Source organism: Danio rerio, chromosome 1 (genome assembly GCF_052040795.2).
Source record: "Danio rerio strain M-AB ecotype USA chromosome 1, GRCz13ab, whole genome shotgun sequence".
NCBI classification, from domain to species: domain Eukaryota; kingdom Metazoa; phylum Chordata; class Actinopteri; order Cypriniformes; family Danionidae; genus Danio; species Danio rerio.
Window position 1 is genome coordinate 48,398,456 of NC_141021.1, and position 27,645 is coordinate 48,426,100.

A 27,645-nucleotide genomic window follows, 5' to 3' on the forward strand; every position below is an offset into this window, starting at 1 on the left:
AGCCTCCATAAATCAATACGTTTTAAATAATGTTTTATATAATAAGTAAAACCCACTGACAATGATAATATTTTAGGGATTATATTTTATGTCAAAGAAGAATTTTACTAATTTACAAGAGAAGCATAAAAAGGGAAGGACATTATTCTAATTATTATTATTCAGATGATTTATTATTCAGATGTTATTATTATTCAGATATATAATAACAGTTTGTTATTTGTCCAATAAATCATAATACATTTTTTCTTTCTCTTGTGGACTGATGATTTATGGACTATTTTAGCCCAACCCTTCATATTTCTTATTCAATCTTTTATGTTTAAAACACTAATGTCCACTTAATATTGACTGTGATAAACAACTTTAATACATGTTTATATGCTTTAGTAAAATATCACCTCACTGATGACAAATTTGTTTTATTTATTTATTTATTTTTTACTGACTTCAATAACAAAGATACAAAATCCAATTTTGCACAAAAAACAATGATAATAACACATCAGGATAAATAATATAAACATATATATATATATATATATATATATATATATATATATATATATATATATATATATATATATATATATTTAATTAAAAGAGAAACAAAAGAGAGAAAAACATTTATTTAAACAGATACATAACTCAAAATTTCAAAAATATTTATCATAATAATCCAAGAATATATCACTTTTCTTGTTATTAACTAGTCTAAGAGATTTAGCTAATAAAAAGATCAATTTCAATAAAAAAATGTGAAAAAGAAGGCTGCGAATTGGAGAATTTTTGTTTGTGAATAAAATATTTTCCATACAAAATAAAAAAGTTAATAACGTGGTTCTCTGATATATCAGTTTTACCTTCATAGTAACAAATAATGTCTTGAAGTTGTAAGTGTCTGGAAGAAGCAATCTCATGACGAATAAATAGAACGAGAAGAAGGCCGTTACGTCATAGCCGACAGAATTCCTCAGAGTGACAAACGAACGAGTACAGTGAACAGTGATTTAATGACTTTAGCGACTTGTTTTGCGTCTCAAATGGAAAATAATAAGTCAACTGTGTTTTTTCATCGAGTTAAAAAGATCACGACTGACTTTGTCAAGAATAATCATCAGAGTGACACGATGGCTTCTCCTACACCTTGTACCACGACGAGAAGCCCAACAGGTGAGATGAGAGTTTACAAAAACGGTGTATTCCCACATATTATTTAATAAAAACTATAAAAAATAATAATCTATCGCCATATAACGAAGCTTACCGACTTAAGAGGCAAATATTCAACCTCTCGTGATTGTAATGATTTCGTGTATATTGTATATTTTCTGACTTTGTGATTGAGGCCTGCTGCCATTTTATGTATTGACATTCTGGCTTTAAAGTTTCTCCTTTCCACTCAACAGAAATTGTGCCTCGCTAACGTTACTGATAAAAAACATTCTAATATTACTTTAATTTAAACTCTATGTGTTGACCTGCGCAGTAATTTTCTTAGTATTTTCTTAGTTTTTGATGGTGTGGAGGAATATTTGTTATATTTGAGCAAACTGAGTGAGAATATTATATTTAACTCTTTTATTGGTTTAAGCAGGGATAAATTAATACAATTGAGGGAAATTTGGTTTTATATTCACACATTCTGACTTTCTTCTTAAAAATATAATAACAGAAATATTGTTTCAAATTCTAAATGGGAATTTCGTATGAGCAGGAGTGAAATGTTTATTTTTGCAAAACAGTTGCTTCTAGGATTTTTCCTAATGTCTAAAATGGATGAATTACCGACTATTTGTCAGGTTGTATTTGTCATTTTACGTCATAGAAATGATTCGCAATTCCACGTAGTTATTGTAGTTTTCAAACATTTTCTATTATAATTGTACATTTATTGTTGATGTTTCTTTTGTGTGATTGTCTTTTATATGTCTAATTTTCAGCAGTTTGTCTATTTTAAACTTGTGGTTAAAGAGTTTTCTAATATTTCCCTGTTCATTTCCTTTACTTCAGAAAACCCAGAGAAAAGGAGGAAAGGGAAAAAAGTCTCTGCTTTCTTTAAGAGAGTATGGAAGGCTGCAAAGCGCCCTTTCCTTAGCTGTGACCAGAGCCGAGTGGTTCCCTTTGAACCACAGTCAGATAACGACTATTTCGAGCACCTGCCTGTTCCAGGTCCCTCCAGGACCGTCGCAGCACATGCAGACCCTGAGCCGGTGTTGCTGCCAGGCCAGGTCTGTGAAGAACCTCAGCCGTTGAGTGTTCCGGGCCCTTCCAGGATCAAGCAAACAGCAGATGTGCCGAATGCAGATCGGGCCCGTCCTGAGTCCTCAACGGCCCTCACAGGTCATGTTGACACTGAGCAGATGCGTCCGCCAGTCCAGGTCTGCGACAGTCTCGAGTCGTTGGCTGTTCCAGGACCATCCAGGATCCAGTCAATGACCATCGCAGATCATGTTGACCCTGAGCAGATGCGTCCGCCAGTCCAGGTCTGTGAAGATCCTCAGCCCTTGAGTGTTCCGGGCCCCTCCAGGATCAAGCAAACAGCAGATGTGCCGAATGCAGATCGGGCCCGTCCTGAGTCCTCAACGGCCCTCACAGGTCATGTTGACCCTGAGCAGATGCGTCCGCCAGTCCAGGTCTGTGAAGATCCTCAGCCCTTGAGTGTTCCGGGCCCCTCCAATATTAAGAAAATGACGGATGCAGATTCGGTCAGTCCTGAGTCGCCTCCGTCTGTTCAAGACCCCTCTAAAATTGATGGGACTGATGGTGAGTCATCCTGAATTTGGTTCATTTTATTTTGCCATCTGTTATTTTTAATCTTTGTTGTTTTTAGTTTCTAAATCAGACAGTGTCATTTGTTGTACTGTTGGTTGTGTATTAATTATTACAGTGCTAAACATATATGAGTACACCCCCACAAATCTCTCATTTAAATTCATATGTTCTATAGGATGCTTTACAATATTATATATTCTAATATCTTTCCATTTCTAAAAATGTTCTGTGACTAAAATATTATTTTAATAAATAAATCTGTTTACTAAATCAGTTTTGTTCAAATGCATCAATATATATTACTATATATTACCCATATTCACTGAGAAATGGATAAATGTACAGCATATATCAGGGGTGACCAACCCTGTTCCTGGAGAGCCACCAAACACACCTGCCTGTAATTATCACGTGGTGTTCAGGTCCTAATTAATTGGTTCAGGTGTGTTTAATATGGGGAGCAACTGAAATCTGTAGGAAGGTGGCTCTCCAGGAACAGGGTTGGCCACCCCTGGCATATATGAATGTTATGAGCACTGTAGCTGCAGCTTTGTTCATGAAGATGTTTCTGTTTGTTTTCTTCATTTTAGAAAACCCCAAGAAAGGAAGGAAAGGGAAAAGAGTCTCTGCTTTCTTTAAGAGAGCATGGAAGGCTGCAAAGCTCCCTTTCCTGCATTTTACGCCACAGCCTGAGCCAGAGTCAGAGCCAGACCTTGAGTCAGTATGTCTGCCAGGCCAGGGTCCTGAGGAGGCTTCTGGGCTCACTCCTGGTAAGTCATAATTCTGTAATTCATAATTAATATAGATTATTAATCAATTTACTCCTGTTATTCTGATAGAAGCTTTTAGATCATTGCATTAGGTCCAGATTTAAAGGACAGGAGTTATTTATTTGATCCGCTTCATACCAGACAATCCAAGTAAATCTCCTTGCTTTTTTCTGTTGTTCAGGACTCGATCTGACTCAGTTTGAAGTCGGAGACCTGATTGGAGAAGGAGCTTTTGGCCAGGTGTATGTGGCATCTCACAAACGCAGTAAAAGAGTAAAGGTAGAGAACTACTTTTTTAAAATTCAGTCAACATTTTCCTCCTGATTAATAAATATAAATAATTTGTTGGCTTTAATTTAATTTGTTTTTCCGCAGGTTGCCCTGAAGTGCATGGTGAAGAGTCAACAGGACCGTTATCTGGACGTTGTAAGTTGATTAATTCACACAACAGTGAAAATGTGCTGAGCATTTACTCATCCTTCACTTGTCCTGTACCTGTCTGGACCACTTTAAACTGAACTCAAAAGCAGATATGTTGGAAACAGGTAGCCACTGACCTCTATTGTAGGAAAAGAAAATACTTTTGAGGTCAATGCTTACTGGTTTTCAACATTCTTCAAAATATCTTCTTTTGTGTTCAGCAGAAGAAATAAACCCAGAGACAAGTTTTGAACATATGAATGTCGGGCTGTGGAATTAATTAAAATTCATTAATGGAGGTTTTTTCCCAGAGATGGGTTGTGGCTGGAAGGGCATCCGCTGCGTAAAAACTTGCTGGATAAGTTGGCGGTTCATTCCGCTGTGGCAACCCCGGATTAATAAAGGGACTAAGCTGACAAGGAAATGAATGAATGAATTAATGGAGGTTAAAATGATCATTGATTCATATCCCGGGCCCTAGTAAAGCAGTCTGCATTCATTTCTACACAAAGCTAGTAATCAGGGAAATCAAGTAGCGGGACTTTTGCAGCATGGGATGTGCTTGATTTATTCGAGTGTATACGAGTCATTTAGAAGTGCTGAAGAGCTCTTGTGCTGTTGTGTGCATGTGCTCAGCCTCAGAGACGGACAGAACACACACATGTAGAGTCCTCTTTTAGCTTAAACTGCATGACTGAATGCTCAAATGCAAGTAAATGTGTCAGAACATGAAGCTTAGTGATTATTCACATAGTGAAGTTTGTGTTTCTGTACTTTGTGCCATTCTGCTTTGTTAATGTCTTTGAAATCTGTTTTCTTTCTAGGATGGTCATTCCACACCTGTGCTTGCAGAAGTGGCATTGATGCTTAGGTTGATGAATGCTCCCCGATGTCCAAACATCATCAGATTACACAACTGGCTTGAGGTTGAGGACAACTTTGTTCTCATTCTGGAGTATGCAGAGTCATGCCAGACCTTGCTTCAGTACATCAAAGACACAGCGGACATTGAGGAAAACCAAGCACGCCAGTTAATGCGTCAGTTGATCCGAGCTATAATGTTCTGCACTGAGCGTGGAGTTTTCCATGGGGATATACACACAGCGAACATCCTGGTGACTCTACCCCGATTAGAGCTCAAATTGATCGACTTTGGATGTGCTCAGCCAATTACCCAAAAGCCTTTCAACAAAAGTGACTATCGAGGTGAGTTGGCATTTTGTGTTAGTTTCTTTGCTCACAGTATTGTCTCATGAAATGACTGAATTCTGGAAATGTCTCTCTTACAGGAGCTGGACATGGCATGCCACCTGAGGCTTTGAGGTGTCGTGTATTCCATGCTAACCCGGCATACGTCTGGACAATAGGCATTATGCTGTATGAAATAATGCACGGACGACTGGCCTTCAATAACAGACAGTCAATAATGTTTGGCGCAATTCAGATACACCCCAGGTTATCCACAGGTAAGCAGACACCTCTGAACAATCTCAGCCTCAGTGACAGAATCAAACATGTCAGTCATAAGTCAAATGGATTAAATATAATGCTTACAGGACCTGTAGATATTAAAGTCACTTAATTGTGGATGTTTTGTAACATTTGATGTTGTAAGATTTAAAGACGTTCATGAATGTTGAGTATGCAGACATATTTCACACTCTCTGTGACACTTTTCAGCATGCGTGGACCTGATTTCCCAGTGTTTGATCCGTAATCCAGCTAAACGGCTACAGTTACACCAGGTAGAAGAGCACTGCTGGTTCAATCCAACGACCCCAAATCCTGTGAAGCAGTTATACAAGAGGAGGTAGAGGAACACACAGAGTTTTATTTGACAGCCTTTCATATTACTGCTTAAATAACTTTGTCTTATTTCTGATTGTTTTTCTTCATTTTTAGAAAAAACTAAAGAAGCGAGGAGGAGGAGAGCACCATTTCCAGACATTCACAAGACTGTTAAAGTTATTAATTACTCCCTCATGTCATTCCAAACCCCTAAGACCTTACAGTCAGTGTCAGTTCATGACGTGTGTTGAAGAGAGCTCTGTCCTGCGGTGTATGTGTGTCGCACTGCTGACGTCTACCTCAGATGTGCCCACGCTTTGTTTAAATGAGAGGAAGTCGCGCAGGCCTCTGGGTTAAACATCAGCAGTGTGACACACATACAGTGCAGGACAGAACTTCTGAAGTCGTATTTCTGTTTTATTATTTTTGTCTTTTTCTTTCTGCATGAAAGAAGTTTCACTTAAAAATGACAGCTGTAGCTCCAAACCCCTGACAGCTTTCTTCATCTTCAGAAAACTAGTGAAAATATTTGAGATGAACTGCGAGAACTCTCTGATCCTCCATAAACCACAAGAATGAAGAAATGTTTAAATCCCAGAAAACTTCATCAAACCATGAGAGCTCTGTCCTGCGCTGTATGTGTGTCGCACTGCTGATGTTTACCTCGGATGTGCTCACGCTTAGTTTAAATGAGAGGAAGTCGCGCAGGCCTCTGGGTTAAACGTCAGCAGTGCGACACACATACAGTGCACTGTGCTCTTATGAACGTGCGGTTTGAGGGTCAGAGAGCTCTCAGATTTCATCTAAAATGTTTTTATTTGTGTTCTCAATATGAAGTAAACATGAATTTGAACTAAGGACATGAGGCGAGTAATTAATGACAATAATGGTATAAATGGTGCCTGGACTGCAGCTCTGCACAAGACGTTTGGCCAGAGGAGAAATGGTCGTGCCCAACTGAGCCTGGTTTCTCTCGAGGTTTTTTTCCTTCACTTTAGTCAATTGGTGAAGTTTTGTTCCTCGCCACTGTCGCCGCTGGCTTGCTTGGTTTGGGACTTGTGGAGCTGCGCATCGATGGATTTGCTCTTTAGTGTTTGGACTTTCAGCAGTGACAATTAAACCACACTGAACTGAACTGAACTGAACTTCAACTCTGAAAACTGGACTGACACAGTTTCAATTTACTTCTATGTTAAGCTGCTTTGACACGATCCACATTGTAAAAGTGCTGTAGAATTGAAGATGAATTGAACTGAATTAATGCTAAAACTCCATTAGGAAGTCCAGTGCTGTCACAGTTTTCTCCTCTAAAGTGTCATCAAAGATCTGCTCAACTATTTTCTACCTCATCAATGAATCTGGTGTTCTGTCACAAGGGAAAGGGATTGTTTTGTAATTAAGTGTTCATAATTGTTTTGTAATGAATTGCTTTTATATGTTGTTAATAATTCAATAAAATCATGTGAATCAAAATGAAGCTCTGATAATAATTTCTGTGACTTTTCTAAATGACTCCTTACTCAATTAAAGAGAGAGTTCTCCCTAAACTATTTACTCAAGAGCTTCCAAACCTATGAGTTTTTTTCTTCTGTTGAACACTAAAGAAGATACTTTAAAGAAATCTGAGAACCTGTAACCACTGATGTCCATAGTAGGAAAACAAATACAATGGAAGTCAATAGTTACAGGTTTCCAGCATTTTCCAAAATGTCTTCTTTTGTAAAAAACAGAAGAAACTCATAGTACTGTAAGTCATTTTGGAAGGGCACTTTCTATCCAAGACTAAAAAGGGCATGTGCACTGCACAGGTTCAGCCCAATGTGTGCTCGTGTCTGCTCCTTACACTGGCTGCCTGTTAAGTTCTGTATTGATTATAAAATATTGCTTCTTACCTATAAAGCTTTAAATAATCTAGCTCCTGTTTATCTAACCAACCTTCACAACCAGTCTCGCTACAATCCAACCAGCTCTTTAAGATCTCAAAACTCAAGGCTTCAGTTACAGTAGTTCTCCAGCCTTTGGTACCTAGACTGCAGCTCTGAACAAGAGGTTTGGCAAGAGGACAAAAGGTTGTGCCCAACAAAGCCTGTTTTCTCTTGAAGTTTGTTTCCTTCATTTTCGTCAACTGGTGATGTTTTGTTTCTCGCTACTGTTGCCACTGGCTTGCTTGGATTTGCTCTTCAGCGTTTCGACTTTCAGTTGTCAAAATTAAACGAAACTTAACTGAACTGAATTAACTTCAACTCTGACAACTGGACTGATACAGATTCAATTTACTATAATCGTCTGTTAAGCTGCTTTAACACAATCTACATTGTAAAAGCGCTATAGAAATAAAGATTAATTGAATAAAAATGATGACGAATCAAACTTAAAAATTTCTATTTTGTTTGAACAAGTGACAGCATCTACATCTATTTAGGTTGTACAGATAGGTGCAAGGACTCAATTTAAACTGTAATAAAGAGTTTAAATAAGTATAAACAATCAAAAAGTATTACGTCATTACAAGTCGTTCAGGTTTAAGTGGACCGGATTTGACTTTTCATTTTGGTACTACTTTTTAACCATGACGTGACGTGAATTGTTTAACAAAACGAGAAACAAAAAAGTGTCCAGCACCAAAAGCCTCCATAAATCTATACGTTTTAAATAGAATTTTATATAATAAGTAAAATCCACTGATAATGATAATATTTTAGCGATTATATTCATGTCAAAGAAGAATTTTACTAATTTACAAGAGAAGCATAAAAAGGAAGGACATTATTCTAATTATTATTATTATTGTTTTATTATTCAGATGGCCAATTTCTGACTAGTGAGGTTATTTGTGCCTACCAGTTTGTTATTTGTCCAATAAATCATAATATATTTTTTTCTTTCTTTTGTGGACTGATAATTTATGGACTATTTTAGCCCAACCCTTCATATTTCTTATTCAATCTTTTATGTTTAAAACACTAATGTCCACTTAATATTGACTGTGATAAACAACTTTAATACATGTTGATATGCTTTAGTAAAATATCACCTCACTGATGACAAATTTGTTTTATTTATTTTTTAATTTTTTACTGACTTCAATAACAAAGATACAAAATCCAATTTTGCACAAAAAACAATGATAATAACAGATCAGGATAAATAATATAAACACACACACACACACACACACACACACACACACACACACACATATATATATATATATATATATATATATATATATATATATATATATATATATATATATATATATAATATAATAATTATTATTACTATTATTATTATTATTATTATTATTATTATTATTATCAATTTAATTAAAAGAGAAACAAAAGAGAGAAAAACATTTATTTAAACAGATACATAACTCAGATACAGCAAGAGGAAACAAGGATTTATGTATCCTTGATATTTCAAAAATATTTATCATAATAATCCAAGAATATATCACTTTTCTTGTTATTAACTAGACTAAGAGATTTAGCTAATAAAAAGATCAATTTCAATTAAAAAATGTGAAAAAGAAGGCTGCGAATTGGAGAATTTTTGTTTGTGAATAAACTATTTTCCATACAAAATAAAAAAGTCAATAACGTGGTTCTCTGATATGTCAGTTTTACCTTCATAGTAACAAATAATATCTTGAAGTTGTAAGTGTCTGGAAGAAGCAATCTCATGACGAATAAATAGAACAAGAAGAATGCCGTTACGTCATAGCCGACAGAATTCCTCAGAGTGACAAACGAACGAGTACAGTGAACAGTGATTTAATGACTTTAGCGACTTGTTTTGCGTCTCAAATGGAAAATAATAAGTCAACTGTGTTTTTTCATCGAGTTAAAAAGATCACGACTGACTTTGTCATCAATAATCATCAGAGTGACACGATGGCTTCTCCTACACCTTGTACCACGACGAGAAGCCCAACAGGTGAGATGAGAGTTTACAAAAACGGTGTATTCCCACATATTATTTAATAAAAACTATAAAAAATAATAATCTATCGCCATATAACGAAGCTTACCGACTTAAGAGGCAAATATTTAACCTCTCGTGATCGTAATGGTTTCGTGTATATTGTGTATTTTCTGACTTTGTGATTGAGGCCTGCTGTCATTTTATGTATTGACATTCTGGCTTTAAAGTTTCTCCTTTCCACTCAACAGAAATTGTGCCTCGCTAACGTTACTGATAAAAAACATTCTAATATTACTTTAATTTAAACTTTATGTGTAGACCGCAGTAATTTTCTTAGTTTTTGATGGTGTGGAGGAATATTTGTTATATTTGAGCAAACTGAGTGAGAATATTATATTTAAGGCTTTTATTTGTTTAAGCAGGGATAAATTAATACAGTTGAGGGAAAGTTGGTTTTATATTCACACATTCTGACTTTCTTCTTAAAAATATAATAACAGAAATATTGTTTCAAATTCTAAATGGGAAAATCACATTAACAGCCAAATTACTATCATTCTACAACATTGTTTACTGTCAATTAATTACTTATAACGTTGATTTGAAGTCTTACTTACATGCTATTTCACACCCAATGTTCAAATTAGCATGGTAAACAACATGGAGACAGTTAAATTAACAAACATAAACCCAACTTTTCCTCCATAATAATAAATGTGTATAGCTCTGTTTCTTTAACTGAAGTTCTGGAGCCAGACTTCTCTTTTCATTTGGAATTCTAAGACTGATTGTTAAATGTTTTAAGTTATAATTTACTCACAGATTTCTTAACTGAAGATCCAGAGCGCGAGAAATTGTTCACTTTGAGTTTGACGATTGCTAATGGAAAGCTGCAAAAATATGGATTTTGTTTTTATTATTGTTTTGTGGTGGAGAAGTGGTGCTTGATTGAAGAATGTTGATTTAGATGTGGCAGCCACTGACAAAAAAATAAAAGGCTTTATAAATTTGATTAAACATTGTGATGGTGATTGTTAATAGCTCAAACTATAACTATAATAAAATATTCTATAACTCAGAACTTTGAAAAATCAAAAAATGAGTTATTATAATGGTTTGCATTTCGTGTGAGCAGGAGTGAAATGTTTATTTTTGCAAAACAGTTGCTTCTAGGATTTTTCCTAATGTCTAAAATGGATGAATTACCGACTATTTGTTAGGTTGTATTTGTCATTTTACGTCATAGAAATGATTCACAATCCCACGTAGTTATTGTAGTTGTCAAACATTTTCTATTATAATTGTACATTTATTGTTGATGTTTCTTTTGTGTGATTGTCTTTTATATGTCTAATTTTCAGCAGTTTGTCTATTTTAAACTTGTGGTTAAAGAGTTTTCTAATATTTCCCTGTTCATTTCCTTTACTTCAGAAAACCCAGAGAAAAGGAGGAAAGGGAAAAAAGTCTCTGCTTTCTTTAAGAGAGTATGGAAGGCTGCAAAGCGCCCTTTCCTTAGCTGTGACCAGAGCCGAGTGGTTCCCTTTGAACCACAGTCAGATAACGACTATTTCGAGCACCTGCCTGTTCCAGGTCCCTCCAGGACCGTCGCAGCACATGCAGACCCTGAGCCGGTGTTGCTGCCAGGCCAGGTCTGTGAAGAACCTCAGCCGTTGAGTGTTCCGGGCCCCTCCAGGATCAAGCAAACAGCAGATGTGCCGAATGCAGATCGGGCCCGTCCTGAGTCCTCAACGGCCCTCACAGGTCATGTTGACACTGAGCAGATGCGTCCGCCAGTCCAGGTCTGCGACAGTCTCGAGTCGTTGGCTGTTCCAGGACCATCCAGGATCCAGTCAACGACCATCGCAGATCATGTTGACCCTGAGCAGATGCGTCCGCCAGTCCAGGTCTGTGAAGATCCTCAGCCGTTGAGTGTTCCGGGCCCCTCCAATATTAAGAAAATGACGGATGCAGATTCGGTCAGTCCTGAGTCGCCTCCGTCTGTTCAAGACCCCTCTAAAATTGATGGGACTGATGGTGAGTCATCCTGAATTTGGTTCATTTTATTTTGCCATCTGTTATTTTTACTCTTTGTTGTTTTTAGTTTCTAAATCAGTCAGTGTCATTTGTTGTACTGTTGGTTGTGTATTAATTATTACAGTGCTAAACATATATGAGTACACCCCCACAAATCTCTCATTTAAATTTATTGCTTTACAATATTCTATATTCTAATATCTTTCCATTTCTAAAAATATTCTGTGACTAAAATATTATTTTAATAAATAAATCTGTTTACTAAATCAGTTTTGTTCAAATGCATCAATGTATATTACTATATATTACCCATATTCACTGAGAAATGGATAAATGTAAAGCATATATCAGGGGTAAAGTCTAGATCGGATATGCGGCCAGCCGGAAGTGCAATATGCACATTAATAAAGTAGCATTTTTTTTTGACACTGTATAACAATAATTAATATTTTTACAGTACTGTGAGGGTTGGGTTTAGGGTTGGGGTGGGGGTAGGCGTTAAAAAATAAATTTTATTGGGTAATTTAATAGATAACATAACTAATACTCGGTACAACTACAGTTTTTACATTACTGTGACGGTTGGGTTTAGGGTTGGGGTGGGAGTAGAGGTTAATAAAATACAACAAATGAGAAATGTAATAAATAATAGAAATAATTTTCGTTAACTTCCGGCCGCAAACGTATCCGCTCTAGCAACAACCCATATCAGGGGTGGCCAACCCTGTTCCTGGAGAGCCACCTTCCTGCAGATTTCAGTTGCAACCCATGTCAAACACACCTGCCTGTAATTATCACGTGGTGTTCAGGTCCTAATTAATTGGTTCAGGTGTGTTTAATATGGGGAGCAACTGAAATCTGCAGGAAGGTGGCTCTCCAGGAACAGGGTTGGCCACCCCTGGCATATATGAATGTTCTGAGCACTGTAGCTGCAGCTTTGTTCATGAAGATGTTTCTGTTTGTTTTCTTCATTTTAGAAAACCCCAAGAAAGGAAGGAAAGGGAAAAGAGTCTCTGCTTTCTTTAAGAGAGCATGGAAAGCTGCAAAGCTCCCTTTCCTGCATTTTACGCCACAGCCTGAGCCAGAGTCAGAGCCAGACCTTGAGTCAGTATGTCTGCCAGGCCAGGGTCCTGAGGAGGCTTCTGGGCTCACTCGTGGTAAGTCATCATTCTGTAATTCATAATTAATATAGATTATTAATCAATTTACTCCTGCATTTCTGATAGAAGCTTTTAGATCATTGCAATAGGTCCAGATTTAAAGGACAGGAGATATTTATTTGATCCGCTTCATACCAGACAATCCAAGTAAATCTCCTTGCTTTTTTCTGTTTTTCAGGACTCGATCTGACTCAGTTTGAAGTCGGAGACCTGATTGGAGAAGGAGCTTTTGGCCAGGTGTATGTGGCATCTCACAAACGCAGTAAAAGAGTAAAGGTAAAGAACTACTTTTTTAAAATTCAATCAACATTTTCCTCCTGATTAATAAATATAAATAATTTGTTGGCTTTAATTTAATTTGTTGTTGTTTTTCCGCAGGTTGCCCTGAAGTGCATGGTGAAGAGTCAACAGGACCGTTATCTGGACGTTGTAAGTTGATTAATTCACACAACAGTGAAAATGTGCTGAGCATTTACTCATCCTTCACTTGTCCTGTACCTGTCTGGACCACTTTAAACTGAACTCAAAAGCAGATATGTTGGAAACAGGTAGCCACTGACCTCTATTGTAGGAAAAGAAAATACTTTTGAGGTCAATGCTTACTGGTTTTCAACATTCTTCAAAATATCTTCTTTTGTGTTAAGCAGAAGAAATAAACCCAGAAACAAGTTTTGAACACATGAATGTCGGGCTGTGGAATTAATTAAAATTCAATTAACATTAATGGAGGTTTTCCCAGAGATGGGTTGTGGCTGGAAGGGCATCCGCTGCGTAAAAACCTGCTGGATAAGTTGGCGGTTCATTCCGCTGTGGCAACCCCGGATTAATAAAGGGACTAAGCTGACAAGAAAATGAATGAATGAATTAATGGAGGTTAAAATGATCATTGATTCATATCCTGGCCCCTAGTAAAGCAGTCTGCATTCATTTCTACACAAAGCTGGAAATCAGGGAAATCAAGTAGCGGGACTTTTGCAGCATGGGATGTGCTTGATTTATTCGAGTGTATATGAGTCATTCAGAAGTGCTAAAGAGCTCTTGTGCTGTTGTGTGCATGTGCTCAGCCTCAGAGACGGACAGAACACACACATGTAGAGTCCTCTTTTAGCTTAAACTGCATGACTGAATGCTCAAATGCAAGCAAAAATGTGTCACATAGTGAAGTTTGTGTTTCTGTACTTTGTGCCATTCTGCTTTGTTAATGTCTTTGAAATCTGTTTTCTTTCTAGGATGGTCATTCCACACCTGTGCTTGCAGAAGTGGCAATGATGCTTAGGTTGATGAAAGCTCCGCGATGTCCAAACATCATCAGATTACACAACTGGCTTGAGGTTGAGGACAACTTTGTTCTCATTCTGGAGTACGCAGAGTCATGCCAGACCTTGCTTCAGTACATCAAAGACACAGCGGACATTGAGGAAAACCAAGCACGCCAGTTAATGCGTCAGTTGATCCGAGCTATAATGTTCTGCACCGAGCGTGGAGTTTTCCATGGGGATATACACACAGCGAACATCCTGGTGACTCTACCCCGATTAGAGCTCAAATTGATCGACTTTGGATGTGCTCAGCCAATTACCCAAAAGCCTTTCAACAAAAGTGACTATCGAGGTGAGTTGGCATTTTGTGTTAGTTTCTTTGCTCACAGTATTGTCTCATGAAATGACTGAATTCTGGAAATGTCTCTCTTACAGGAGCTGGACATGGCATGCCACCTGAGGCTTTGAGGTGTCGTGTATTCCATGCTAACCCGGCATACGTCTGGACAATAGGCATTATGCTGTATGAAATAATGCATGGACGACTGGCCTTCAATAACAGACAGTCAATAATGTTTGGCGCAATTCAGATACACCCCAGGTTATCCACAGGTAAGCAGACAGCTCTGAACAATCTCAGCCTCAGTAACAGAATCAAACATGTCAGTCATAAGTCAAATGGATTAAATATAATGTTTACAGGACCTGTAGATATTAAAGTCACTCAATTGTGGATGTTTTGTAACATTTGATGTTGTAAGATTTAAAGACGTTCATGAATGTTGAGTATGCAGACATATTTCACACTCTCTGTGACACTTTTCAGCATGCGTGGACCTGATTTCCCAGTGTTTGATCCGTAATCCAGCTAAACGGCTACAGTTACACCAGGTAGAAGAGCACTGCTGGTTCAATCCAACGACCCCAAATCCTGTGAAGCAGTTATACAAGAGGAGGTAGAGGAACACACAGAGTTTTATTTGACAGCCTTTCATATTACTGTTTAAATAACTTTTTCTTATTTCTGATTGTTTTTCTTCATTTTTAGAAAAAACTAAAGAAGCGAGGAGGAGGAGAGCACCATTTCCAGACATTCACAAGACTGTTAAAGTTATTAATTACTCCCTCATGTCATTCCAAACCCCTAAGACCTTACAGTCAGTGTCAGTTCATGACGTGTGTTAAAGAGAGCTCTGTCCTGCGCTGTATGTGTGTCGCACTGCTGACGTCTACCTCAGATGTGCCCACGCTTTGTTTAAATGAGAGGAAGTCGCGCAGGCCTCTGGGTTAAACATCAGCAGTGTGACACACATACAGTGCAGTACAGAACTTCTGAAGTCATTATTTCTGTTTTATTATTTTTGTCTTTTTCTTTCTGCATGAAAGAAGTTTCACTTAAAAATGAAAGCTGTAGCTCCAAACCCCTGACAGCTTTCTTCATCTTCAGAAAACTTGTGAAAATATTTGAGATGAACTGCGAGAACTCTCTGATCCTCCATAAACCACAAGAATGAAGAAATGTTTAAATCCCAGAAAACTTCATCAAACCATGAGAGCTCTGTCCTGCGCTGTATGTGTGTCGCACTGCTGATGTTTACCTCGGATGTGCCCACGCTTTATTTAAATGAGAGGAAGTCGCGCAGGCCTCTGGGTTAAACGTCAGCAGTGCGACACACATACAGTGCACTGTGCTCTTATGAACGTGCGGTTTGAGGGTCAGAGAGCTCTCAGATTTCATCTAAAATGTTTTCATTTGTGTTCTCAATATGAAGTAAACATGAATTTGAACTAAGGACATGAGGCGAGTAATTAATGACAATAATGGTATAAATGGTGCCTGGACTGCAGCTCTGCACAAGACGTTTGGCCAGAGGAGAAATGGTCGTGCCCAACTGAGCCTGGTTTCTCTCGAGGTTTTTTTCCTTCACTTTAGTCAATTGGTGAAGTTTTGTTCCTCGCCACTGTCGCCGCTGGCTTGCTTGGTTTGGGACTTGTGGAGCTGCGCATCGATGGATTTGCTCTTTAGTGTTTGGACTTTCAGCAGTGACAATTAAACCACACTGAACTGAACTGAACTGAACTTCAACTCTGAAAACTGGACTGACACAGTTTCAATTTACTTCTATGTTAAGCTGCTTTGACACGATCCACATTGTAAAAGTGCTGTAGAATTGAAGATAAATTGAACTGAATTAATGCTAAAACTCCATTAGGAAGTCCAGTGCTGTCACAGTTTTCTCCTCTAAAGTGTCATCAAAGATCTGCTCAACTATTTTCTACCTCATCAATGAATCTGGTGTTCTGTCACAAGGGAAAGGGATTGTTTTGTAATTAAGTGTTCATAATTGTTTTGTAATGAATTGCTTTTATATGTTGTTAATAATTCAATAAAATCATGTGAATCAAAATGAAGCTCTGATAATAATTTCTGTGACTTTTCTAAATGACTCCTTACTCAATTAAAGAGAGAGTTCTCCCTAAACTATTTACTCAAGAGCTTCCAAACCTATGAGTTTTTTTCTTCTGTTGAACACTAAAGAAGATACTTTAAAGAAATCTGAGAACCTGTAACCACTGATGTCCATAGTAGGAAAACAAATACAATGGAAGTCAATAGTTACAGGTTTCCAGCATTTTCCAAAATGTCTTCTTTTGTAAAAAACAGAAGAAACTCATAGTACTGTAAGTCATTTTGGAAGGGCACTTTCTATCCAAGACTAAAAAGGGCATGTGCACTGCACAGGTTCAGCCCAATGTGTGCTCGTGTCTGCTCCTTACACTGGCTGCCTGTTAAGTTCTGTATTGATTATAAAATATTGCTTCTTACCTATAAAGCTTTAAATAATCTAGCTCCTGTTTATCTAACCAACCTTCACAACCAGTCTCGCTACAATCCAACCAGCTCTTTAAGATCTCAAAACTCAAGGCTTCAGTTACAGTAGTTCTCCAGCCTTTGGTACCTAGACTGCAGCTCTGAACAAGAGGTTTGGCAAGAGGACAAAAGGTTGTGCCCAACAAAGCCTGTTTTCTCTTGAAGTTTGTTTCCTTCATTTTCGTCAACTGGTGATGTTTTGTTTCTCGCTACTGTTGCCACTGGCTTGCTTGGATTTGCTCTTCAGCGTTTCGACTTTCAGTTGTCAAAATTAAACGAAACTTAACTGAACTGAATTAACTTCAACTCTGACAACTGGACTGATACAGATTCAATTTACTATAATCGTCTGTTAAGCTGCTTTAACACAATCTACATTGTAAAAGCGCTATAGAAATAAAGATTAATTGAATAAAAATGATGACGAATCAAACTTAAAAATTTCTATTTTGTTTGAACAAGTGACAGCATCTACATCTATTTAGGTTGTACAGATAGGTGCAAGGACTCAATTTAAACTGTAATAAAGAGTTTAAATAAGTATAAACAATCAAAAAGTATTACGTCATTACAAGTCGTTCAGGTTTAAGTGGACCGGATTTGACTTTTCATTTTGGTACTACTTTTTAACCATGACGTGACGTGAATTGTTTAACAAAACGAGAAACAAAAAAGTGTCCAGCACCAAAAGCCTCCATAAATCTATACGTTTTAAATAGAATTTTATATAATAAGTAAAATCCACTGATAATGATAATATTTTAGCGATTATATTCATGTCAAAGAAGAATTTTACTAATTTACAAGAGAAGCATAAAAAGGAAGGACATTATTCTAATTATTATTATTATTGTTTTATTATTCAGATGGCCAATTTCTGACTAGTGAGGTTATTTGTGCCTACCAGTTTGTTATTTGTCCAATAAATCATAATATATTTTTTTCTTTCTTTTGTGGACTGATAATTTATGGACTATTTTAGCCCAACCCTTCATATTTCTTATTCAATCTTTTATGTTTAAAACACTAATGTCCACTTAATATTGACTGTGATAAACAACTTTAATACATGTTGATATGCTTTAGTAAAATATCACCTCACTGATGACAAATTTGTTTTATTTATTTTTTAATTTTTTACTGACTTCAATAACAAAGATACAAAATCCAATTTTGCACAAAAAACAATGATAATAACAGATCAGGATAAATAATATAAACACACACACACACACACACACACACACACACACACACACACACACATATATATATATATATATATATATATATATATATATATATATATATATATATATATATATATATATATAATTATTATTATTATCAATTTAATTAAAAGAGAAACAAAAGAGAGAAAAACATTTATTTAAACAGAGATACATAACTCAGATACAGCAAGAGGAAACAAGGATTTATGTATCCTTGATATTTCAAAAATATTTATCATAATAATCCAAGAATATATCACTTTTCTTGTTATTAACTAGTCTAAGAGATTTAGCTAATAAAAACATCAATTTCAAATAAAAAAATGTGAAAAAGAAGGCTGCGAATTGGAGAATTTTTGCTTGTGAATAAACTATTTTCCATACAAAATAAAAAAGTTAATAACGTGGTTCTCTGATATATCAGTTTTACCTTCATAGTAACAAATAATGTCTTGAAGTTGTAAGTGTCTGGAAGAAGCAATCTCATGACGAATAAATAGAACGAGAAGAAGGCCGTTACGTCATAGCCGACAGAATTCCTCAGAGTGACAAACGAACGAGTACAGTGAACAGTGATTTAATGACTTTAGCGACTTGTTTTGCGTCTCAAATGGAAAATAATAAGTCAACTGTGTTTTTTCATCGAGTTAAAAAGATCACGACTGACTTTGTCAACAATAATCATCAGAGTGACACGATGGCTTCTCCTACACCTTGTACCACGACGAGAAGCCCAACAGGTGAGATGAGAGTTTACAAAAACGGTGTATTCCCCACCTATTATTTAATAAAAACTATAATAATAATAATATATCGCCATATAACGAAGCTTACCGACTTAAGAGGCAAATATTCAACCTCTCGTGATTGTAATGATTTCGTGTATATTGTATATTTTCTGACTTTGTGATTGAGGCCTGCTGTCATTTTATGTATTGACATTCTGGCTTTAAAGTTTCTCCTTTCCACTCAACAGAAATTGTGCCTCGCTAACGTTACTGATAAAAAACATTCTAATATTACTTTAATTTAAACTTTATGTGTAGACCTGCGCAGTAATTTTCTTAGTTTTTGATGGTGTGGAGGAATATTTGTTATATTTGAGCAAACTGAGTGAGAATATTATATTTAAGGCTTTTATTTGTTTAAGCAGGGATAAATTAATACAATTGAGGGAAAGTTGGTTTTATATTCACACATTCTGACTTTCTTCTTAAAAATATAATAACAGAAAAATTGTTTCAAATTCTAAATGGGAAAATCACATTAACAGCCAAATTACTATCATTCTACAACATTGTTTACTGTCAATTAATTACTTATAACGTTGATTTGAAGTCTTACTTACATGCTATTTCACACCCAATGTTCAAATTAGCATGGTAAACAACATGAAGACAGTTAAATTAACAAACATAAACCCAACTTTTCCTCCATAATAATAAATGTTGTATAGCTCTGTTTCTTTAACTGAAGTTCTGGAGCCAGACTTCTCTTTTCATTTGAAATTCTAACACTGATTGTTAAATGTTTTAAGTTATAATTTACTCACAGATTTCTTAACTGAAGATCCAGAGCGCGAGAAATTGATCACTTTGAGTTTGACGATTGCTAGTGGAAACCTGCACAAATATGGATTTTGTTTTTATTATTGTTTTGTGGTGGAGAAGTGGTGCTTGATTGAAGAATGTCGATGTAGATGTGGCAGCCACTGACAAAAAAATAAAAGGCTTCATAAATTTGATTAAACATTGTGATGGTGATTGTTAATAGCTCAAACTATAACTATAATAAAATATTCTATAACTCAGAACTTTGAAAAATCAAAAAATTAGTTATTATAATATTTTGCATTTCGTGTGAGCAGGAGTGAAATGTTTATTTTTGCAAAACAGTTGCTTCTAGGATTTTTCCTAATGTCTAAAATGGATGAATTACCGACTATTTGTTAGGTTGTATTTGTCATTTTACGTCATAGAAATGATTCACAATCCCACGTAGTTATTGTAGTTGTCAAACATTTTCTATTATAATTGTACATTTATTGTTGATGTTTCTTTTGTGTGATTGTCTTTTATATGTCTAATTTTCAGCAGTTTGTCTATTTTAAACTTGTGGTTAAAGAGTTTTCTAATATTTCCCTGTTCATTTCCTTTACTTCAGAAAACCCAGAGAAAAGGAGGAAAGGGAAAAAAGTCTCTGCTTTCTTTAAGAGAGTATGGAAGGCTGCAAAGCGCCCTTTCCTTAGCTGTGACCAGAGCAGAGTGGTTCCCTTTGAACCACAGTCAGATAACGACTATTTCGAGCACCTGCCTGTTCCAGGTCCCTCCAGGACCGTCGCAGCACATGCAGACCCAGAGCTGGTGTTGCTGCCAGGCCAGGTCTGTGAAGAACCTCAGCCGTTGAGTGTTCCGGGCCCCTCCAGGATCAAGCAAACAGCAGATGTGCCGAATGCAGATCGGGCCCGTCCTGAGTCCTCAACGGCCCTCACAGGTCATGTTGACACTGAGCAGATGCGTCCGCCAGTCCAGGTCTGCGACATTCTTGAGTCGTTGGCTGTTCCAGGACCATCCAGGATCCAGTCAATGACCATCGCAGATCATGTTGACCCTGAGCAGATGCGTCCGCCAGTCCAGGTCTGTGAAGAACCTCAGCCGTTGAGTGTTCCGGGCCCCTCCAGAATCAAGCAAACAGCAGATGTGCCGAATGCAGATTGGGCCCGTCCTGAGTCCACAACGGCCCTCACAGGTCATGTTGACACTGAGCAGATGCATCCACCAGTCCAGGTCTGCGACATTCTTGAGTCGTTGGCTGTTCCAGGACCATCCAGGATCCAGTCAACGACCATCGCAGATCATGTTGACCCTGAGCAGATGCGTCCGCCAGTCCAGGTCTGTGAAGAACCTCAGCCTTTGAGTGTTCCGGGCCCCTCCAATATTAAGAAAATGACGGATGCAGATTCGGTCAGTCCTGAGTCGCCTCCGTCTGTTCAAGACCCCTCTAAAATTGATGGGACTGATGGTGAGTCATCCTGAATTTGGTTCATTTTATTTTGCCATCTGTTATTTTTACTCTTTGTTGTTTTTAGTTTCTAAATCAGACAGTGTCATTTGTTGTACTGTTGGTTGTGTATTAATTATTACAGTGCTAAACATATATGAGTACACCCCCACAAATCTCTCATTTAAATTCATATGTTCTATAGGATGCTTTACAATATTATATATTCTAATATCTTTCCATTTCTAAAAATGTTCTGTGACTAAAATATTCTTTTAATAAATAAATCTGTTTATTAAATCAGTTTTGTTCAAATGCATCAATGTATATTACTATATATTACCCATATTCACTGAGAAATGGATAAATGTAAAGCATATATCAGGGGTAAAGTCTAGATCGGATATGCGGCCAGCCGGAAGTGCAATATGCACATTAATAAAGTAGCATTTTTTTTGACACTGTATAACAATAATTAATATTTTTACAGTACTGTGAGGGTTGGGTTTAGGGTTGGGGTGGGGGTAGGCGTTAAAAAATAAATTTTATTGGGTAATTTAATAGATAACATAACTAATACTCGGTACAACTGCAGTTTTTACATTACTGTGACGGTTGGGTTTAGGGTTGGGGTGGGGGTAGAGGTTAATAAAATACAACAAATGAGAAATGTAATAAATAATAGAAATAATTTTCGTTAACTTCCGGCCGCAAACGTATCCGCTCTAGCAACAACCCATATCGGGGGTGGCCAACCCTGTTCCTGGAGAGCCACCTTCCTGCAGATTTCAGTTGCAACCCATGTCAAACACACCTGCCTGTAATTATCACGTGGTGTTCAGGTCCTAATTAATTGGTTCAGGTGTGTTTAATATGGGGAGCAACTGAAATCTGCAGGAAGGTGGCTCTCCAGGAACAGGGTTGGCCACCCCTGGCATATATGAATGTTCTGAGCACTGTAGCTGCAGCTTTGTTCATGAAGATGTTTCTGTTTGTTTTCTTCATTTTAGAAAACCCCAAGAAAGGAAGGAAAGGGAAAAGAGTCTCTGCTTTCTTTAAGAGAGCATGGAAGGCTGCAAAGCTCCCTTTCCTGCATTTTACGCCACAGCCTGAGCCAGAGTCAGAGCCAGACCTTGAGTCAGTATGTCTGCCAGGCCAGGGTCCTGAGGAGGCTTCTGGGCTCACTCGTGGTAAGTCATCATTCTGTAAATCATAATTAATATAGATTATTAATCAATTTACTCCTGCATTTCTGATAGAAGCTTTTAGATCATTGCAATAGGTCCAGATTTAAAGGACAGGAGATATTTATTTGATCCGCTTCATACCAGACAATCCAAGTAAATCTCCTTGCTTTTTTCTGTTTTTCAGGACTCGATCTGACTCAGTTTGAAGTCGGAGACCTGATTGGAGAAGGAGCTTTTGGCCAGGTGTATGTGGCATCTCACAAACGCAGTAAAAGAGTAAAGGTAGAGAACTACTTTTTTAAAATTCAGTCAACATTTTCCTCCTGATTAATAAATATAAATAATTTGTTGGCTTTAATTTAATTTGTTGTTGTTTTTCCGCAGGTTGCCCTGAAGTGCATGGTGAAGAGTCAACAGGACCGTTATCTGGACGTTGTAAGTTGATTAATTCACACAACAGTGAAAATGTGCTGAGCATTTACTCATCCTTCACTTGTCCTGTACCTGTCTGGACCACTTTAAACTGAACTCAAAAGCAGATATGTTGGAAACAGGTAGCCACTGACCTCTATTGTAGGAAAAGAAAATACTTTTGAGGTCAATGCTTACTGGTTTTCAACATTCTTCAAAATATCTTCTTTTGTGTTAAGCAGAAGAAATAAACCCAGAAACAAGTTTTGAACACATGAATGTCGGGCTGTGGAATTAATTAAAATTCAATTAACATTAATAGAGGTTTTCCCAGAGATGGGTTGCGGCTGGAAGTGCATCCGCTGCGTAAAAACCTGCTGGATAAGTTGGCGGTTCATTCCGCTGTGGCAACCTCGGATTAATAAAGGGACTAAGCTGACAAGAAAATGAATGAATGAATTAATGGAGGTTAAAATGATCATTGATTCATATCCCGGCCCCTAGTAAAGCAGTCTGCATTCATTTCTACACAAAGCTGGAAATCAGGGAAATCAAGTAGCGGGACTTTTGCAGCATGGGATGTGCTTGATTTATTCGAGTGTATACGAGTCATTCAGAAGTGCTAACGAGCTCTTGTGCTGTTGTGTGCATGTGCTCAGCCTCAGAGACGGACAGAACACACACATGTAGAGTCCTCTTTTAGCTTAAACTGCATGACTGAATGCTCAAATGCAAGCAAAAATGTGTCACATAGTGAAGTTTGTGTTACTGTACTTTGTGCCATTCTGCTTTGTTAATGTCTTTGAAATCTGTTTTCTTTCTAGGATGGTCATTCCACACCTGTGCTTGCAGAAGTGGCAATGATGCTTAGGTTGATGAATGCTCCGCGATGTCCAAACATCATCAGATTACACAACTGGCTTGAGATTGAGGACAACTTTGTTCTCATTCTGGAGTACGCAGAGTCATGCCAGACCTTGCTTCAGTACATCAAAGACACAGCGGACATTGAGGAAAACCAAGCACGCCAGTTAATGCGTCAGTTGATCCGAGCTATAATGTTCTGCACCGAGCGTGGAGTTTTCCATGGGGATATACACACAGCGAACATCCTGGTGACTCTACCCCGATTAGAGCTCAAATTGATCGACTTTGGATGTGCTCAGCCAATTACCCAAAAGCCTTTCAACAAAAGTGACTATCGAGGTGAGTTGGCATTTTGTGTTAGTTTCTTTGCTCACAGTATTGTCTCATGAAATGACTGAATTCTGGAAATGTCTCTCTTACAGGAGCTGGACATGGCATGCCACCTGAGGCTTTGAGGTGTCGTGTATTCCATGCTAACCCGGCATACGTCTGGACAATAGGCATTATGCTGTATGAAATAATGCATGGACGACTGGCCTTCAATAACAGACAGTCAATAATGTTTGGCGCAATTAAGATACACCCCAGGTTATCCACAGGTAAGCAGACAGCTCTGAACAATCTCAGCCTCAGTAACAGAATCAAACATGTCAGTCATAAGTCAAATGGATTAAATATAATGTTTACAGGACCTGTAGATATTAAAGTCACTTAATTGTGGATGTTTTGTAACATTTGATGTTGTAAGATTTAAAGACGTTCATGAATGTTGAGTATGCAGACATATTTCACACTCTCTGTGACACTTTTCAGCATGCGTGGACCTGATTTCCCAGTGTTTGATCCGTAATCCAGCTAAACGGCTACAGTTACACCAGGTAGAAGAGCACTGCTGGTTCAATCCAACGACCCCAAATCCTGTGAAGCAGTTATACAAGAGGAGGTAGAGGAACACACAGAGTTTTATTTGACAGCCTTTCATATTACTGTTTAAACAACTTTGTCTTATTTCTGATTGTTTTTCTTCATTTTTAGAAAAAACTAAAGAAGCGAGGAGGAGGAGAGCACCATTTCCAGACATTCACAAGACTGTTAAAGTTATTAATTACTCCCTCATGTCATTCCAAACCCCTAAGACCTTACAGTCAGTGTCAGTTCATGACGTGTGTTAAAGAGAGCTCTGTCCTGCGGTGTATGTGTGTCGCACTGCTGACGTCTACCTCAGATGTGCCCACGCTTTGTTTAAATGAGAGGAAGTCGCGCAGGCCTCTGGGTTAAACATCAGCAGTGTGACACACATACAGTGCAGTACAGAACTTCTGAAGTCATTATTTCTGTTTTATTATTTTTGTCTTTTTCTTTCTGCATGAAAGAAGTTTCACTTAAAAATGAAAGCTGTAGCTCCAAACCCCTGACAGCTTTCTTCATCTTCAGAAAACTTGTGAAAATATTTGAGATGAACTGCGAGAACTCTCTGATCCTCCATAAACCACAAGAATGAAGAAATGTTTAAATCCCAGAAAACTTCATCAAACCATGAGAGCTCTGTCCTGCGCTGTATGTGTGTCGCACTGCTGATGTTTACCTCGGATGTGCCCACGCTTTATTTAAATGAGAGGAAGTCGCGCAGGCCTCTGGGTTAAACGTCAGCAGTGCGACACATATAGTGCACTGTGCTCTTATGATTGTGCGGTTTGAGGGTCAGAGAGCTCTCAGATTTCATCTAAAATGTTTTCATTTGTGTTCTCAATATGAAGTAAACATGAATTTGAACTAAGGACATGAGGCGAGTAATTAATGACAATAATGGTATAAATGGTGCCTGGACTGCAGCTCTGCACAAGACGTTTGGCCAGAGGAGAAATGGTCGTGCCCAACTGAGCCTGGTTTCTCTCGAGGTTTTTTTCCTTCACTTTAGTCAATTGGTGAAGTTTTGTTCCTCGCCACTGTCGCCGCTGGCTTGCTTGGTTTGGGACTTGTGGAGCTGCGCATCGATGGATTTGCTCTTTAGTGTTTGGACTTTCAGCAGTGACAATTAAACCACACTGAACTGAACTGAACTGAACTTCAACTCTGAAAACTGGACTGACACAGTTTCAATTTACTTCTATGTTAAGCTGCTTTGACACGATCCACATTGTAAAAGTGCTGTAGAAATGAAGATGAATTGAACTGAATTAATGCTAAAACTCCATTAGGAAGTCCAGTGCTGTCACAGTTTTCTCCTCTAAAGTGTCATCAAAGATCTGCTCAACTATTTTCTACCTCATCAATGAATCTGGTGTTCTGTCACAAGGGAAAGGGATTGTTTTGTAATTAAGTGTTCATAATTGTTTTGTAATGAATTGCTTTTATATGTTGTTAATAATTCAATAAAATCATGTGAATCAAAATGAAGCTCTGATAATAATTTTTGTGACTTTTCTAAATGACTCCTTACTCAATTAAAGAGAGAGTTCTCCCTAAACTATTTACTCAAGAGCTTCCAAACCTATGAGTTTTTTTCTTCTGTTGAACACTAAAGAAGATACTTTAAAGAAATCTGAGAACCTGTAACCACTGATGTCCATAGTAGGAAAACAAATACAATGGAAGTCAATAGTTACAGGTTTCCAGCATTTTCCAAAATGTCTTCTTTTGTAAAAAACAGAAGAAACTCATAGTACTGTAAGTCATTTTGGAAGGGCACTTTCTATCCAAGACTAAAAAGGGCATGTGCACTGCACAGGTTCAGCCCAATGTGTGCTCGTGTCTGCTCCTTACACTGGCTGCCTGTTAAGTTCTGTATTGATTATAAAATATTGCTTCTTACCTATAAAGCTTTAAATAATCTAGCTCCTGTTTATCTAACCAACCTTCACAACCAGTCTCGCTACAATCCAACCAGCTCTTTAAGATCTCAAAACTCAAGGCTTCAGTTACAGTAGTTCTCCAGCCTTTGGTACCTAGACTGCAGCTCTGAACAAGAGGTTTGGCAAGAGGACAAAAGGTTGTGCCCAACAAAGCCTGTTTTCTCTTGAAGTTTGTTTCCTTCATTTTCGTCAACTGGTGATGTTTTGTTTCTCGCTACTGTTGCCACTGGCTTGCTTGGATTTGCTCTTCAGCGTTTCGACTTTCAGTTGTCAAAATTAAACGAAACTTAACTGAACTGAATTAACTTCAACTCTGACAACTGGACTGATACAGATTCAATTTACTATAATCGTCTGTTAAGCTGCTTTAACACAATCTACATTGTAAAAGCGCTATAGAAATAAAGATTAATTGAATAAAAATGATGACGAATCAAACTTAAAAATTTCTATTTTGTTTGAACAAGTGACAGCATCTACATCTATTTAGGTTGTACAGATAGGTGCAAGGACTCAATTTAAACTGTAATAAAGAGTTTAAATAAGTATAAACAATCAAAAAGTATTACGTCATTACAAGTCGTTCAGGTTTAAGTGGACCGGATTTGACTTTTCATTTTGGTACTACTTTTTAACCATGACGTGACGTGAATTGTTTAACAAAACGAGAAACAAAAAAGTGTCCAGCACCAAAAGCCTCCATAAATCTATACGTTTTAAATAGAATTTTATATAATAAGTAAAATCCACTGATAATGATAATATTTTAGCGATTATATTCATGTCAAAGAAGAATTTTACTAATTTACAAGAGAAGCATAAAAAGGAAGGACATTATTCTAATTATTATTATTATTGTTTTATTATTCAGATGGCCAATTTCTGACTAGTGAGGTTATTTGTGCCTACCAGTTTGTTATTTGTCCAATAAATCATAATATATTTTTTTCTTTCTTTTGTGGACTGATAATTTATGGACTATTTTAGCCCAACCCTTCATATTTCTTATTCAATCTTTTATGTTTAAAACACTAATGTCCACTTAATATTGACTGTGATAAACAACTTTAATACATGTTGATATGCTTTAG

The 27,645-nt window shown here is 37.2% G+C and overlaps 3 protein-coding genes across 9 annotated transcripts; all 3 read left to right on the forward strand.

The window, feature by feature from the left end:
* Positions 1-975: 975 nt before the first annotated feature.
* LOC147846999 (uncharacterized) lies at positions 976-7,230 on the forward strand. Of its 5 annotated transcripts, none has more exons than XR_015476938.1 (10): positions 976-1,173; positions 2,014-2,766; positions 3,366-3,545; positions 3,727-3,824; positions 3,921-3,971; positions 4,790-5,171; positions 5,255-5,431; positions 5,646-5,775; positions 5,868-6,388; positions 6,485-7,230. XR_015476938.1 is itself a non-coding variant. In XM_087237675.1 (10 exons), exons 1-10 carry the CDS (start codon positions 1,014-1,016, stop codon positions 5,875-5,877), a joined length of 1,791 nt encoding a protein of 596 aa, XP_087093801.1. In that variant the 5' UTR covers positions 976-1,013; the 3' UTR covers positions 5,878-7,230. The 5 variants fall into 5 exon arrangements, 3 of the variants coding, with proteins under 3 accessions (XP_087093801.1, XP_087093800.1, XP_087093802.1); XM_087237675.1 differs by having other exon boundaries at positions 2,014-2,486; positions 2,637-2,766; positions 5,868-7,230; XR_015476939.1 differs by lacking the exons at positions 5,868-6,388; positions 6,485-7,230 and having other exon boundaries at positions 2,014-2,486; positions 2,637-2,766; positions 3,921-4,264; positions 4,411-5,171.
* Positions 7,231-9,494: 2,264 nt separating this feature from the next.
* Positions 9,495-16,545, forward strand: LOC563925 (uncharacterized). Of its 2 annotated transcripts, XM_087237679.1 has the most exons (9): positions 9,495-9,692; positions 11,112-11,714; positions 12,692-12,871; positions 13,053-13,150; positions 13,253-13,303; positions 14,104-14,485; positions 14,569-14,745; positions 14,960-15,089; positions 15,182-16,545. In XM_087237679.1, exons 1-9 carry the CDS (start codon positions 9,533-9,535, stop codon positions 15,189-15,191), a joined length of 1,791 nt encoding a protein of 596 aa, XP_087093805.1. In that variant the 5' UTR covers positions 9,495-9,532; the 3' UTR covers positions 15,192-16,545. The 2 variants fall into 2 exon arrangements, with proteins under 2 accessions (XP_087093805.1, XP_087093806.1); XM_087237680.1 differs by lacking the exon at positions 15,182-16,545 and having other exon boundaries at positions 14,569-14,778; positions 14,895-15,089.
* Positions 16,546-18,779: 2,234 nt separating this feature from the next.
* LOC147847000 (uncharacterized) lies at positions 18,780-26,099 on the forward strand. Of its 2 annotated transcripts, XR_015476937.1 has the most exons (10): positions 18,780-18,977; positions 20,401-21,258; positions 22,248-22,427; positions 22,609-22,706; positions 22,809-22,859; positions 23,660-24,041; positions 24,125-24,301; positions 24,516-24,645; positions 24,738-25,259; positions 25,356-26,099. XR_015476937.1 is itself a non-coding variant. In XM_087237670.1 (9 exons), exons 1-9 carry the CDS (start codon positions 18,818-18,820, stop codon positions 24,745-24,747), a joined length of 2,046 nt encoding a protein of 681 aa, XP_087093796.1. In that variant the 5' UTR covers positions 18,780-18,817; the 3' UTR covers positions 24,748-26,099. The 2 variants fall into 2 exon arrangements, 1 of the variants encoding a protein (XP_087093796.1); XM_087237670.1 differs by having other exon boundaries at positions 24,738-26,099.
* The last annotated feature ends 1,546 nt before the right edge of the window (positions 26,100-27,645 follow it).